The 13,549-nt window shown below is 40.1% G+C and overlaps 1 protein-coding gene across 1 annotated transcript in view; it reads left to right on the top strand.

Moving 5' to 3' along the window:
• The first annotated feature begins 11,008 nt into the window (after positions 1 to 11,008).
• The window catches only part of LOC121574090 (carbohydrate-responsive element-binding protein), a 38,078-nt gene continuing 35,537 nt past the window's right edge, over positions 11,009 to 13,549 (top strand). Inside the window, exon 1 of the mRNA XM_041886686.2 lies at positions 11,009 to 11,400. Coding sequence (XP_041742620.2) covers positions 11,030 to 11,400 — 371 coding nt within the window. The 5' untranslated portion in view covers positions 11,009 to 11,029. The remainder of the gene's footprint in view (positions 11,401 to 13,549) is intronic.

A 13,549-nucleotide genomic window follows, 5' to 3' on the forward strand; every position in this document is an offset into this window, starting at 1 on the left:
TCTTTAATGTTGTGATTCACAGACAAACGATGACCATGATTTGAATGCTGCAACTGAGAAGCAATGACGTTGAGGGACACATGCTGAGACCCCGAGTATGACTGGACTTGGGCCAACCATCCCTTTAGCTACCCCTTATTCCACACTATGCCTTTTATGGCCCATGGTCCCTCAACTTCTAACATTTTGGAACTCTCCATCTTATCTCTATAAACCCACCCTACCTTCACCTATTTTCCCGATGCTGCTTCCATCACTTGTTCTTCTCCTGATTGGATAACATCTAGACTGAGTAATACGTTTAGTGTTGATGTGTACCGTTTAGGCTACCTTTGTTTTTCAGCTGTGTAATGCTGTCCTCATCCTGCTTATTCTGGGGTTCAGACTGAATGCAGTGGCAAATGTGCTGCTCACAAATGACAGCAGCAACATGGACCTGTTACATTGACAAGAAGGGTGTTGATATAGCTGTGTTTAGGCATGGCTTCCTTGTTTTGAGTCTGTTAACCGTGTTTCTCATTCTGCTGGAGTTGACCTAGTATGTTATATTAAACCTACCTTACGCATCCAGTTGTTTCTCAATGTTTAACTCACCCACCAAATATCACAATTATGCTGTTTTACATTTTGTGTTATTTCTGCAGGTCTAATTCCTAAAATGTAAAAGCAGAAGAATCTGTGCACTCTCGGATAGTAATAATAGTTAACATGGTGCTCTTCGATGTCCCAGGTTTGTGGCATGAATAAATCATTTAATCTGTACTTCAAGGCAGATGTTTATATGTTATGTTTAAAAGGCGTATGCATTGTTTACTATTTTGATTTATTTAAAGCAATGTAATTGTTGCAGTTCAGGTGTTTGATGTGGTGACTAGGTGCATTCTCGTCAAATAAATATGATTACGGATACATTCTGCAATGAGTTAATCTGGTTTTGAATCTACGACAGAACATATCAACAAGTTAGTTCTGAATTGCTTTAATACAGCAGTGCATTCTGACACCATGAACTGAAAAAAAAGCCATTGACTTATTTCATATTTTGTTGTGTTACAGCCTGAATTCAAAATTGATTAAATATATTGTTTTTCTCACCCATCTACACACAATACCCCATAATGACAAAGTGAAAACATGTTTTATAAATGTTTGCAAATTATTGAAAATGAAATACAGAAATATCCCAGATTGAGCTCAGGTGCATCCAATTTCCTTTGATCATCCTTGAGACGTAACTACAACTTGATTGAAGTCCACCTGTGGCCAATTCAATTGTTTGGATTTGATTTAGAAAGACTATATATATATACACATATACAGATGAAGTCGGAAGTTTACATACAACTTAGCCAAATACATTTAAACTCAGTTTTTCACAATTCCTGACATTTAATCCTCGTAAAAATTCCCTGTCTTAGGTCAGTTAGAATCACCACTTTATTTTAAGAATGTCAGAATAATAGTGGAGAGAATGATTTATTTCAACTTTTATTTATTTAATCACATTCCCAGTAGGTCAGAAGTTTACATACACTCAATTAGTATTTGGTAGCATTGCCTTTAAATTGTTTAACTTCGGTCAAACGTTTCGGGTAGCCTTCCACAAGCTTCCCACAATAAGTTGGGTGAATTTTGTCCCATTCCTCCTGACAGAGCTGGTGTAACTGAGTCAGGTTTGTAGGCCTCCTTGCTCGCACACGCTTTTTCAGTTCTGCCCACACATTTTCTATAGGATTGAGGTCAGGGCTTTGTGATGGCCACTCCAATACCTTGACTTTGTTGTCCTTAAACCATTTTGCCACAACTTTAGAAGTATGCTTGGGGTCATTGTCCATTTGGAAGACCCATTTGCGACCAAACTTTAACTTCCTGACTGATGTCTTTAGATGTTGCTTCAATACAGTGGGGGAAAAAAGTATTCAGTCAGCCACCAATTGTGCAAGTTCTCCCACTTGAAAAGATGAGAGAGGCCTGTAATTTTCATCATAGGTACACGTCAACTATGACAGACAAATTGAGAAAAAAAAATCCAGAAAATCACATTGTAGGATTTTTAATGAATTTATTTGCAAATTATGGTGGAAAATAAGTATTTGGTCACCTACAAACAAGGAAGATTTCTGGCTCTCACAGACCTGTAACTTCTTCTTTAAGAGGCTCCTCTGTCCTCCACTCGTTACCTGTATTAATGGCACCTGTTTGAACATGTTATCAGTATAAAAGACACCTGTCCACAACCTCAAACAGTCACACTCCAAACTCCACTATGGCCAAGACCAAAGAGCTGTCAAAGGACACCAGAAACAAAATTGTAGACCTGCACCCGGCTGGGAAGACTGAATCTGCAATAGGTAAGCAGCTTGGTTTGAAGAAATCAACTGTGGGAGCAATTATTAGGAAATGGAAGACATACAAGACCACTGATAATCTCCTTCGATCTGGGGCTCCACCAAGATCTCACCCCGTGGGGTCAAAATGATCACAAGAACGGTGAGCAAAATCCCAGAACCACACGGGGGGACCTAGTGAATGACCTGCAGAGAGCTGGGACCAAAGTAACAAAGCCTACCATCAGTAACACACACGCCGCCAGGGACTCAAATCCTGCAGTGCAAGACGTGTCCCCCTGCTTAAGCCAGTACATGTCCAGGCCCGTCTGAAGTTTGCTAGAGTGCATTTGGATGATCCAGAAGAGGATTGGGAGAATGTCATATGGTCAGATGAAACCAAAATAGAACTTTTTGGTAAAAACTCAACTCGTCGTGTTTGGAGGACAAAGAATGCTGAGTTGCATCCAAAGAACACCATACCTAATGTGAAGCATGGGGGTGGAAACATCATGCTTTGGGGCTGTTTTTCTGCAAAGGGACCAGGACGACTGATCCGTGTAAAGGAAAGAATGAATGGGGCCATGTATCGTGAGATACAGGGCATTGAAGATGAAAGGTGGCTGGGTCTTTCAGCATGACAATGATCCCAAACACACCGCCCGGGCAACGAAGGAGTGGCTTCGTAAGAAGCATTTCAAGGTCCTGGAGTGGCCTAGCCAGTCTCCAGATCTCAACCCCATAGAAAATCTTTGGAGGGAGTTGAAAGTCTGTGTTGCCCAGCGACAGCCCCAAAACATCACTGCTCTAGAGGAGATCTGCATGGAGGAATGGGCCAAAATACCAGCAACAGTTTGTGAAAACCTTGTGAAGACTTACAGAAAACGTTTGACCTGTGTCATTGCCAACAAGGGTATATAACAAAGTTTTGAGAAACTTTTTTGTTATTGACCAAATACTTATTTTCCACCATAATTTGCAAATAAATTCATTAAAAATCCTACAATGTGATTTTCTGGATTTTTTTTCTCATTTGTCTGTCATAGTTGACGTGTACCTATGATGAAAATTACAGGCCTCTCTCATCTTTTTAAGTGGGAGAACTTGCACAATTGGTGGCTGACTAAATACTTTTTTTCCCCACTGTATATCCACATAATTTTCCTTCCTCATGATGCCATCTATTTTGTGAAGTGCACCAGTCCCTCCTGCAGCAAAGCACCCCCACAGCATGATGATGCCACCCCTGTGCTTCATGGTTGGGATGGTGTTCTTCGGCTTGCAAGCGTTCCCCTTTTTCCTCCAAACATAACAATGGTCATTATGGCCGAACAGTTCTATTTTTGTTTCATCAGACCAGAGGACATTTCTCCAAAAAGTACGATCTTTGTCCCTATGTGCAGTTGCAAACCGTAGTCTGGCTTTTTTATGGCGGTTTTGGAGCAGTGTCTTCTTCCTTGCTGAGCGGCCTTTCAGGTTATGTTGATATAGGACTTGTTTTACTGTGGATATAGATACTTTTGTACCTGTTTCCTCCAGCATCTTCACAAGGTCCTTTGCTGTTGTTCTGGGATTGATTTGCACTTTTCGCACCAAAGTACGTTCATCTCTAGGAGACAGAATGCGTCTCCTTCCTGAGCGGTATGACGGCTGCATGGTCCCATGGTGTTTATACTGCGTATTATCGTTTGTACAGATGAACGTGGTACCTTCAGGCATTTTGAAATTGCTCCCAAGGATGAACCAGATTTGGGGAGGTCTACAATTTTTTTTCTGATGTCTTGGCTCATTTCTTTTGATTTTCCCATGATGTCAAGCAAAGAGGCACTGAGTTTGAAGGTAGGCCTTGAAATACATCCACAGGTACACCTCCAATTGACTCAAATCATGTCAATTAGCCTATCGTAAGCTTCTAAAGCCATGACATCATTTTCTGGAATTTTCCAAGCTGTTTAAAGGCACATTCAACTTAGCGTATGTAAACTTCTGACCCACTGGAATTGTGATACAGTGAATTATAAGTGAAATAATCTGTCTGTAAACAATTGTTGAAAAAATTACTTGTGTCATGCACAAAGTAGATGTCCTAACCGACTTGCCAAAACTATAGTTTGTTAACAAGACATTTGTGGAGTGGTTGAAAAACAAGTTTTAATGACTCCAACCTAAGTGTATGTAAACTTCTGACTTCAACTATATATATATATATATATATATATATATATATATATATATATATATATATATATATATATATATATACACACACACACACACTACCATTCAAAAGTTTGGGGTCACTTAGAAATGTCCTTGTTTTTTAAAGAAAAGCAATTGTTTTGTCCATTAAAATAACATCAAATTGATCAGAAAAACAGTGTAGACATTGTTAATGATGTAAATGGCTATTGTAGCTGGAAACGGCAGATTTTTAGTGGAATATCTACATAGGCGTACAGAGGCCCATTATCAGCAACCATCAGTCCTGTGTTCCAATGGCACTTTGTGTTTACTAATCCAAGTTTATTATTTTAAAATAGATCATTAGAAAACACTTTTGCAATTATGTTAGCACAGCTGAAAACTGTTGTGCTGATTAGAGGGCTATACAACAATTTCTAGAGTGTTGAAAGTTTCCAAGAGCACAGTGGCTCCATCATTGGGAAATAGAAAACATATGGAACTACCCAGACTCTGCCTAGAGCTGGCCGTCCAACCAAATTGACCAACCGGGCAAGAAGGACCTTGGTCAGGGAGGTGACCAAGAACCCAATGACCACTCTGACAGAACTACAGAGTTATTTGGCTGAGATGGGAGAACCTGCCAGAGGACAACAGTCTCTACAGCACTTCACCAATCTGGGCTTCATGGGAGAGTCGACACTCATGAGAAAAAGGCACATGACAACACGCCTGGAATTTGCAAAAAGGCACGTGAAAGACTGAGAGCATAAGGCAAAAAATGTTGTGGTCTGATGAGACAAAAATGTAACTCTTTGGCCTGAATGCAAAGCACTATGTTTGGAGAAAACCAGGCACAGCTCATCACCCGTCTAACACCATCCCTACCATGAAGCATGGTGGTGGCAGCATCATGCAATGGGTATGCTTTTCAGCAGCAGGGACTGGGAGACTGGTAAGGATAAAGGGAACAATGAATGGAGCCAAATACAGGCAAATCCTTGATGAGAACTTGCTTCAGAGTGCAATTGACCTTAGACTGATTTACGTTCTAACAGGACAATGACCCCAAGCATACAGCCAAAGCATCCCTGGAATGGTTTCAGAACAAGAATGTGAAAGTCTTTGAGTGGCCCAGTCAAAGCCCAGACTTGAATCCCATAGAAAATCACTGGAAAGACTTGAAGATTGCTGTTCACTGCCGCTCTCCACAACAAATGTGGAATAAATCAAGGGGTATGAATACTTTCTGAAGGCACTGTAAATAAGCCAACAAATATTAGTTAAATAAAATATGGAACAGTAAATTAAAATGTTCAATATAGGTCATTTTCAATACAACATCACAATACGGTGCAGAACATACGATTTGGGTGCTGGGGGGCAAGGAGACCCCAGCTCCGCTAAAACCATTGACAACTACGTGCCGTTTTTAATCAAGGGATTGTTAAATAAATGTTAACTATTTCGTTGTAATATCATCACCTCTTGAAGAGCATAGTCAGAACTACACATTTCTGATTATTTCATGCAAAACAATAGTGCACATTTAGCTCTATCGAGTTATTACAACAAGTAGCTGCATGCTTTTTATGATCAGTAAACATCAATTGATCATACCCCCTAAATAAATAAATATCAATTGATCATGTATTTTCAGATACGTGAGGGTAGACTATCCATTTGGCATGTAGCTAGCTAGCTAAGCAAACAACGTGTCATTTAGCTTGCGTCATCAGAGATTGGGCTTTTGGAAAGAGCTTGACATCGGCAAGTCCTCGTCCTGGTAAAGTTGTCAGTCGGACTACTGTCATCACCACTGTCGATGGAAAGCAAATCAAATAATATTTGGATATAGCCATCTAGTTCATCCCCTGAAAGTTAGCTTGTTAACTAGCCATGTTGATGTGATCTGTTAAGATTTCTGGCTCCCAGGTGTCTTTTATACAGGTAACGAGCTGAGATTAGGAGCACACTCTTAAAGGGAGTCCACAGAAGCAATCAATCAATCAGATTCCAAACTCTCCACCATGGCCAAGACCAAAGAGCTCTCCAAGGATGTCTGGGACAAGATTGTAGACCCACACAAGGCTGGAATGGGCTACAAGACCATCGCCAAGCAGCTTGGTGAGAAGGTGACAACAGTTGGTGCGATTATTCGCAAATGGAAAAAACACAAAAGAACTGTCAATCTCCCTCGGCCTGGGGCTGTATGCAAGATCTCACCTCATGGAGTTGCAATGATCATGAGAACGGTGAGGAATCAGCCCAGAACTACACAGGAGGATCTTGTCAATGATCTCAAGGCAGCTGGGACCATAGTCACCAATAAAACAATCGGTAACACACTACGCCGTGAAGGACTGAAATCCTGCAGCGCCCGCAAGGTCCCCCTGCTCAAGAAAGCACGTATACATGCCCATCTGAAGTTCGCCAATGAACATCTGAATGATTCAGAGGAGAACTGGGTGAAAGTGTTGTGGTCAGATGAGACCAAAATTGAGCTCTTTGGCATCAACTCAACTCGCCATGTTTGGAGGAGGAGGAATGCTGCCTATGATCCCAAGAACACCATCTCCACCGTCAAACATGGAGGTAGAAACATTATGCTTTGGGGGTGTTTTTCTGCTAAGGGAACAGGAGAACTTCACCACATCAAAGGGACGATGGACGGGGCCATGTACCGTCAAATCTTGGGTGAGAACCTCCTTCCCTCAGCTAGGACATTGAAAATGGGTCGTGGATGGGTATTCCAGCATGACAATGACCCAAAACACACGGCCAAGGCAACAAAGGAGTGGCTCAAGAAGAAGCACATTAAGGTCCTGGAGTGGCCTAGCCAGTCTCCAGACCTTAATCCCATAGAAAATCTGTGGAGGGAGCTGAAGGTTAGAGTTGCCAAACGTCAGCCTCGAAACCTTAATGACTTGGAGAAGATCTGCAAAGAGGAGTGGGACAAAATCCCTCCTGAGATGTGTGTGCAAACCTGGTGGCCAACTACAAGAAACGTCTGACCTCTGTGATTGCCAACAAGGGTTTTGCCACCAAGTACTAAGTCATGTTTTGCAGAGGGGTCAAATACTTATTTCCCTCATTAAAATGCAAATCAATTTATAACATTTTTGACATGCGTTCTTCTGGATTTTTTTGTTGTTATTCTGTCTCTCACTGTTCAAATAAACCTACCATTAAAATTATAGACTGATAATTTCTTTGTCAGTGGGCAAACGTACAAAATCAGCAGGGGATCAAATACTTTTTTCCCTCACTGTATTTGCCATCATATTGGCAACTTTTTGAATACTATATTGAAACTATGAAACTATATTCATTTTTAAAGAATTTCCTATTATAAATTGTTGATAATAAAAAATTGGAGCAGAGATGGACTAGAATAGAAAATACATGTAGGTCTATTGTACACTTGCACTTTTTTGCTGTCACAGTATACATAGGCATGATATATGCATATAATTTGGTCTTCAAAATACAAAATGTCCATAGGCACTTCACATGGGCACTGTAGAAGAAGTAAGTGGTGGAATATGGGACTTTCTAGTATTGATAGTTACTGCTATCACTTCTAGGCATGCCCCTTATGTAGGCCTAGTCCCATTGGTTGGTCTAGGACATAGGTCTCCCCTTACATAATAACAAGCACATAGCCTAGTGAACTTATCATCCACTGTTTCAGATAAGGTGTTGTAAGAAAGAGTGGCCTCCTTTCAGCTGGTTCCCAGCTGACCCGGGGCCTCATAACAGGACATTCCCATGGCATGCGACAACACATCTGATTTTGTGCCACACTAGAGACTAGAGGGGCCAGTGTTGGATTGGATGTATCCCATGCGTTCCAGGTTACATCTGTCAACTTCGGCATGTGCTGCACTTACTCAAATGCCACAGTGACTGGCCAAATAAGAATTGGACCAAAGTTGACCGAGATAAAATTAGTTTTATATTGGATATTCTGTGTTATTCTGTTTTCTCTCACCAATAGCTATTGAACCAATCATGCCATGACAATGAAAATGCTATATTCTGAATTGGGGGAGGATGGACAACAATCCACAGCTATTCTTTTTACATTTCGTTATACACTATCAGTCAAAAGTTTGGACACACCTACTCATTCAAGGGGTTTTCTTTATTTTTTTTACTATTTTTTACATTGTAGAATAATAGTGAAGACATCAAAACTATGAAATAACACATATGGAATCATGTAGTAGCAAAAAAAGTGTTAAACATATCGGAATATATTTTATATTTCAGATTCTTCAAATAGCCAGCCTTTGCCTTGATGACAGCTTTGCACACTCTTGGCATTCTCTCAACCAGCTTCATGAGGAATCACAAGGTAGGGGCTCTCATGAGGACCGCCATAGGAATGGAAGAACCAGAGTTACTTCTGCTGCAGAGGACAAGTTCAATAGAGTTACCAGCCTCAGAAATTGCAGCCCAAATAAATGCTTTGCGGAGTTCAAGTAACAGACACATCTCAACATCAACAGTTCAGAGGAGCCTGTGTGAATCAGGCCTTCATGGTTGAATTGCTGCAAAGAAACCACTACTAAAGGACACCAATAAAAAGAAGAGACCTGCTTGGGCCAAGAAACACGAGCAATGGACATTAGACCGGTGGAAATTTGTCCTTTGGTCTGGAGTCCAAATTTGAGATTTTTTGTTCCAACTGCCGTGTCTTTGTGAGACGTGGTGTGGGTGAGCGGATAATCTCCACATGTGTATTTCCCACCGTAAAGCATGGAAGAGGAGGTGTTATGGTGTGGGGGTGCATAGCTGGTGACACTGTCTGTGATTTATTTACAATTAAAGGCACACTTAACCAGCATGGCTACCACAGCATTCTGCAGTGATACGCCATCCCATCTAGTTTGGGCTTAGTGGGACTATCATTTGTTTTTCAACAGGACAATGACCCAACACACCTCCAGGCTGTGTAAGGGCTATTGTACCAAGAAGGAGAGTGATGGAGTGCTGCATCAGATGACCTGGCATTCACAATCCCCCGACCTCAACCCAATTGAGATGGTTTGGGATGAGTCGGACGGCAGAGTGAAGGTAAAGCAGCAACAAGTGCTCAGCATTTGTGGGAACTCCTTCAAGACTGTTAGAAAAGCATTCCAGGTGAAGCTGGTTGAGAGAATGCCAAGAGTGTGCAAAGCTGACATCAAGGCAAAGGGTGGCTATTTTAAGAATCTCAAATATAAAATATATTTTGATTTGTGTAACACTTTTTTGGTTACTACATGATTCCATATGTGTTATTTCATAGTTTTGATGTCTTCACTATTATTCTACAATGTAGAAAATAGTAAAAATAAAGAAAAACCCTTGAATGAGTAGGTGTGTCCAAACTTACTGCTAGTGATAGACAATATGTAGAGACATACAGACAATTGAGTTTAAACAAAGTTTACATACATTATATACAACTAGGTAGAGCAAGCATAGAGCTATACGGGAATGAGCAGATATACAAATGTACAGTGGGTATACTGTTAATATACAGTGGATGTACAAATTTACAGTATCAGTATGAATATATCTAAATGCAGAGAGATGGACAAAGGACAATGCAGTATAGTGCAGTTATTTTGTGTACAGTTCAGAGATGGCTTGATGTGGTGTGCAGCATAGAGTGCATAGTCCTTTAGTCTCTAGGGTCAGATGGCCAGTTGGTGAGGGCCACAGGAAGAAACTTTTCAAGTGGCTGGATGGCACGCTATAGAAGATTGAAAAAGCTAAAACAAAAACAATGTGAAATCCCCCCAACCCCCCCCCAAAAAAAATTGGATTTTTGTCCATCCTCCCCTAACTCAGAATATATCCTTTTCATAGTCATGGCACATTTTGTGTAAGAGCTATAGAAATTGAAAGCCGACATCTTGTTATTATATAAAATAAATAAAAAAGTCATGGCACACTTTGTGTAAGAGCTATTATTGAAAGCAAAAAATTATAATAATAGTAATAATGAAATGTTTAACAAATAAAAGCCCTGGATTTTTGTCCATCCTCCCCCAATTCAGAATATACAGTATAATTTTCATAGTAATGGCATGCTTTGTATAAGAGGTGTTGAAGATTGAAAGCCGAAATATTATTATATATATTTTTAAATAATCATCATTAAAAAAAATGGGGATTTGTGTCCATCCTCCCCTGACTTATATTTCATATTATTATATATAAAAAAATAAGATAAATAAAAAAGCGTATGGCACACTTTGTGTAAGAGCTATAGAAGATTGAAAGCCTAAATATTATTATTATATATATATATTTTAATAATCATAATTTTAAAAAATGGGATTTTTGTCCATCCACCCCTGATTCAGAATATACCATCTTCATAGTCATGGCATGCTTGGTTCAATAGCTATTGACAAGAGAAACCCCAATTCCACCGAATATCCAATATAAAACGAATTTTACCTCAGTCCAAAACCGGGGGAAAAGTTCATTGCAGCGCGGAACAAGTTCAATTCTATACTGGAATGGCAATGGCAGAAAGAATGTCCCCAGAATTGTCTCAGGGACAAGGACAAGGAAAGCAGAACCAGCTCAACGACTTGGAATCAGATTCGGACCAAGAGGAAGATCATGCGCCGAACACCGGGACTGGACCGGCTGTTGCTGGCTCTTTTCTCCGCGCGCAGGTCATCCATAGCGGACACTTCATGGTGTCCTCCCCGCACAGCGACTGCACCCCGCGGAGACGGAAAAGCGGAGCAACCGTGCGATATGATTTTGATACCGTGAACAGGACTTGGTGTCAGACATACAGATTCGGTCCGCTAAGTTCTGGGAGCCTAAGCATCGACCCAACGCTGACCCGGTTATTTGAGTGTATGTCACTGGCCTACAGGTAAATACATTTACATTTTAGTCATTTAGCAGACGCTCTTATCCAGAGCGACTTACAGTTAGTGAGTGCATACATTTTCATACATTTAAATACATCATTATTGATTATTGTATTGTTTACTAGTTGTCAAAGGTTTCAACATTTCCACAAGGGAAGTTGTCAAAGGTTTATTCATGTCCACACTTGCATGAAAATTAGGCACATTACTGGACCGCCAATTTAAAACGTTTTTGTTGCATCACTTCGGCAAAATATTGTCTGGCCTTACTGTAATAGCTAGTATCACAAGTCTCCTTATATGCCTAATATTATTACACTTTCATAAAACATTTGATTGATACTGTATGTATAGAGAATGATTAGGCTTAAATAGAAATGACATAAACTCAAAAGCTGTGTGTGTACTGTGTGTGCATGCATGTGTGGTTGGGTGAAGGGTTTCAGAACAGGCTGTAGACTACTTGCGAAACTGTTTTGAAGCTCTTGACAGAGAAATGGACTTTGGTTTGAGTTGGCAGCCTGTATGTTATGGAGGATTACAGTGTAACTAAGGGAAAGGATAAGAGACAGTTACCACAAAGACCCTGTGCCTGCTAGCTCACCTCTATCCCCTTACCCTACATTCAGTGTTTTTCCTTTTGTAATGAAGAATACAAGCTGATACCAACAAACAGGGACTTTGGCATGCTGCAGGAGATTTCACTGCTGATTAGTCTATACATTATTATTAGCACTGCCCTTTCTGTGAATCAGTTACATCACAAATATTTGTTATCAAAATGATTTAACAACCGCTGGTTGATAGACAGTATACAGTATGTACAGTGTCCAACATTGTTGCACACCTTCAATTGAGAAAGCAACTGTTCTTGGCTGAGTAATGGACAGATAGCGACTCACAAATGTCCACAAAATATTTTCACCATCATCAGGAATGATAAAGGAAGGAATGAGACAAGAATACTTGACAAAATAGTTTTATGATACACTGTCAATTTTCGGGGCCAATATTGCCATGCAATGTTGCTGGCAATGGAGTTGGGTATGACGTAAATGTATGAGACACTGGAGCAATGATGAGCAATGAGCAACATGGACATTAATAATAGATTACATATTAGGCATATATCAACTTAAAACTCAATTTCACCATTTATTTACGAATCTCCTACAGCCCTTTCCCTTTCCTTTTTGTTGACAGCCACATATGTACTGGATTTTATCAGCTAACAAACAAGCAACAAAGAGGTGTTGCCCCTGCTCAGGGCATCCACTCAACCTACTGCCAGTCAAGTCAATGACAACAAAGACATAAGGGTAAATAGATTTAGAAAACGTTTTACTTCACAATTCTAAGCTAGGAAGTGCAAACGGTATTCATCAAGCTAGCCAGCTAGTTAAATATATATATAAAAAAACTATATAAAACGAAAAACGAAATGTAAAATCTACATGACTAGCTAGATAGCGAATTAGCCTGTTTGTCCCATTGACTTAGCATGGGTTGTGGTTAATCGATTAGCATGCGCACCACCGTGGATATTTTCGGTAGTTAAACATGACAAACTGAACGTACTATGTATGTATTAACGTACAGTATCATGATTTAATATTGTAGTGGAGCAACATTTTGGATGTAAATGGCCAACATTTCATTCCAACATGTGAGTTGATTTTCTCTCACTTCAGCTCAAAAACGGTCGCCATGTTTTTCTAAATCTTTTGGAAGAGCAGACTGATCACGTTACCAATATCTGTGCTCTGATTGGAGGATTCCTACAAATTGCCAACTAGGTGGAGCTGCCGGTCAAGAGTCCCCAGAGAATAAAAAGTTGCTAATTTTCAATGTAAATATAGTTGCAGCAACCATTGCTGGCAACATTGCTCAACAAAATTGTATTGGGTCATGGCTAGAAGGGATCCAGCTTTTGTCAAATTAACATCAGATTTGAATTTCGGAGCAGGTTAGGAGAATTTACGCAGCATTTTAGGAGAATTAAGGTAGCAGGTCAGGAGAATTAGGTTAAGGTTAAGAAAAGGTTAGGGTTAGCAAAAATGCAAAAAATATCATCTTTGACAAAAGTTGGATCCCTTCTAGCCATAACCGCAATTCAATTGGCCGCAATTTGTTGCCTAAAAAAATGGCCAT

This window comes from Coregonus clupeaformis, chromosome 9 (genome assembly GCF_020615455.1).
Source record: "Coregonus clupeaformis isolate EN_2021a chromosome 9, ASM2061545v1, whole genome shotgun sequence".
In the NCBI taxonomy this organism is placed as follows: Eukaryota; Metazoa; Chordata; class Actinopteri; order Salmoniformes; family Salmonidae; genus Coregonus; species Coregonus clupeaformis.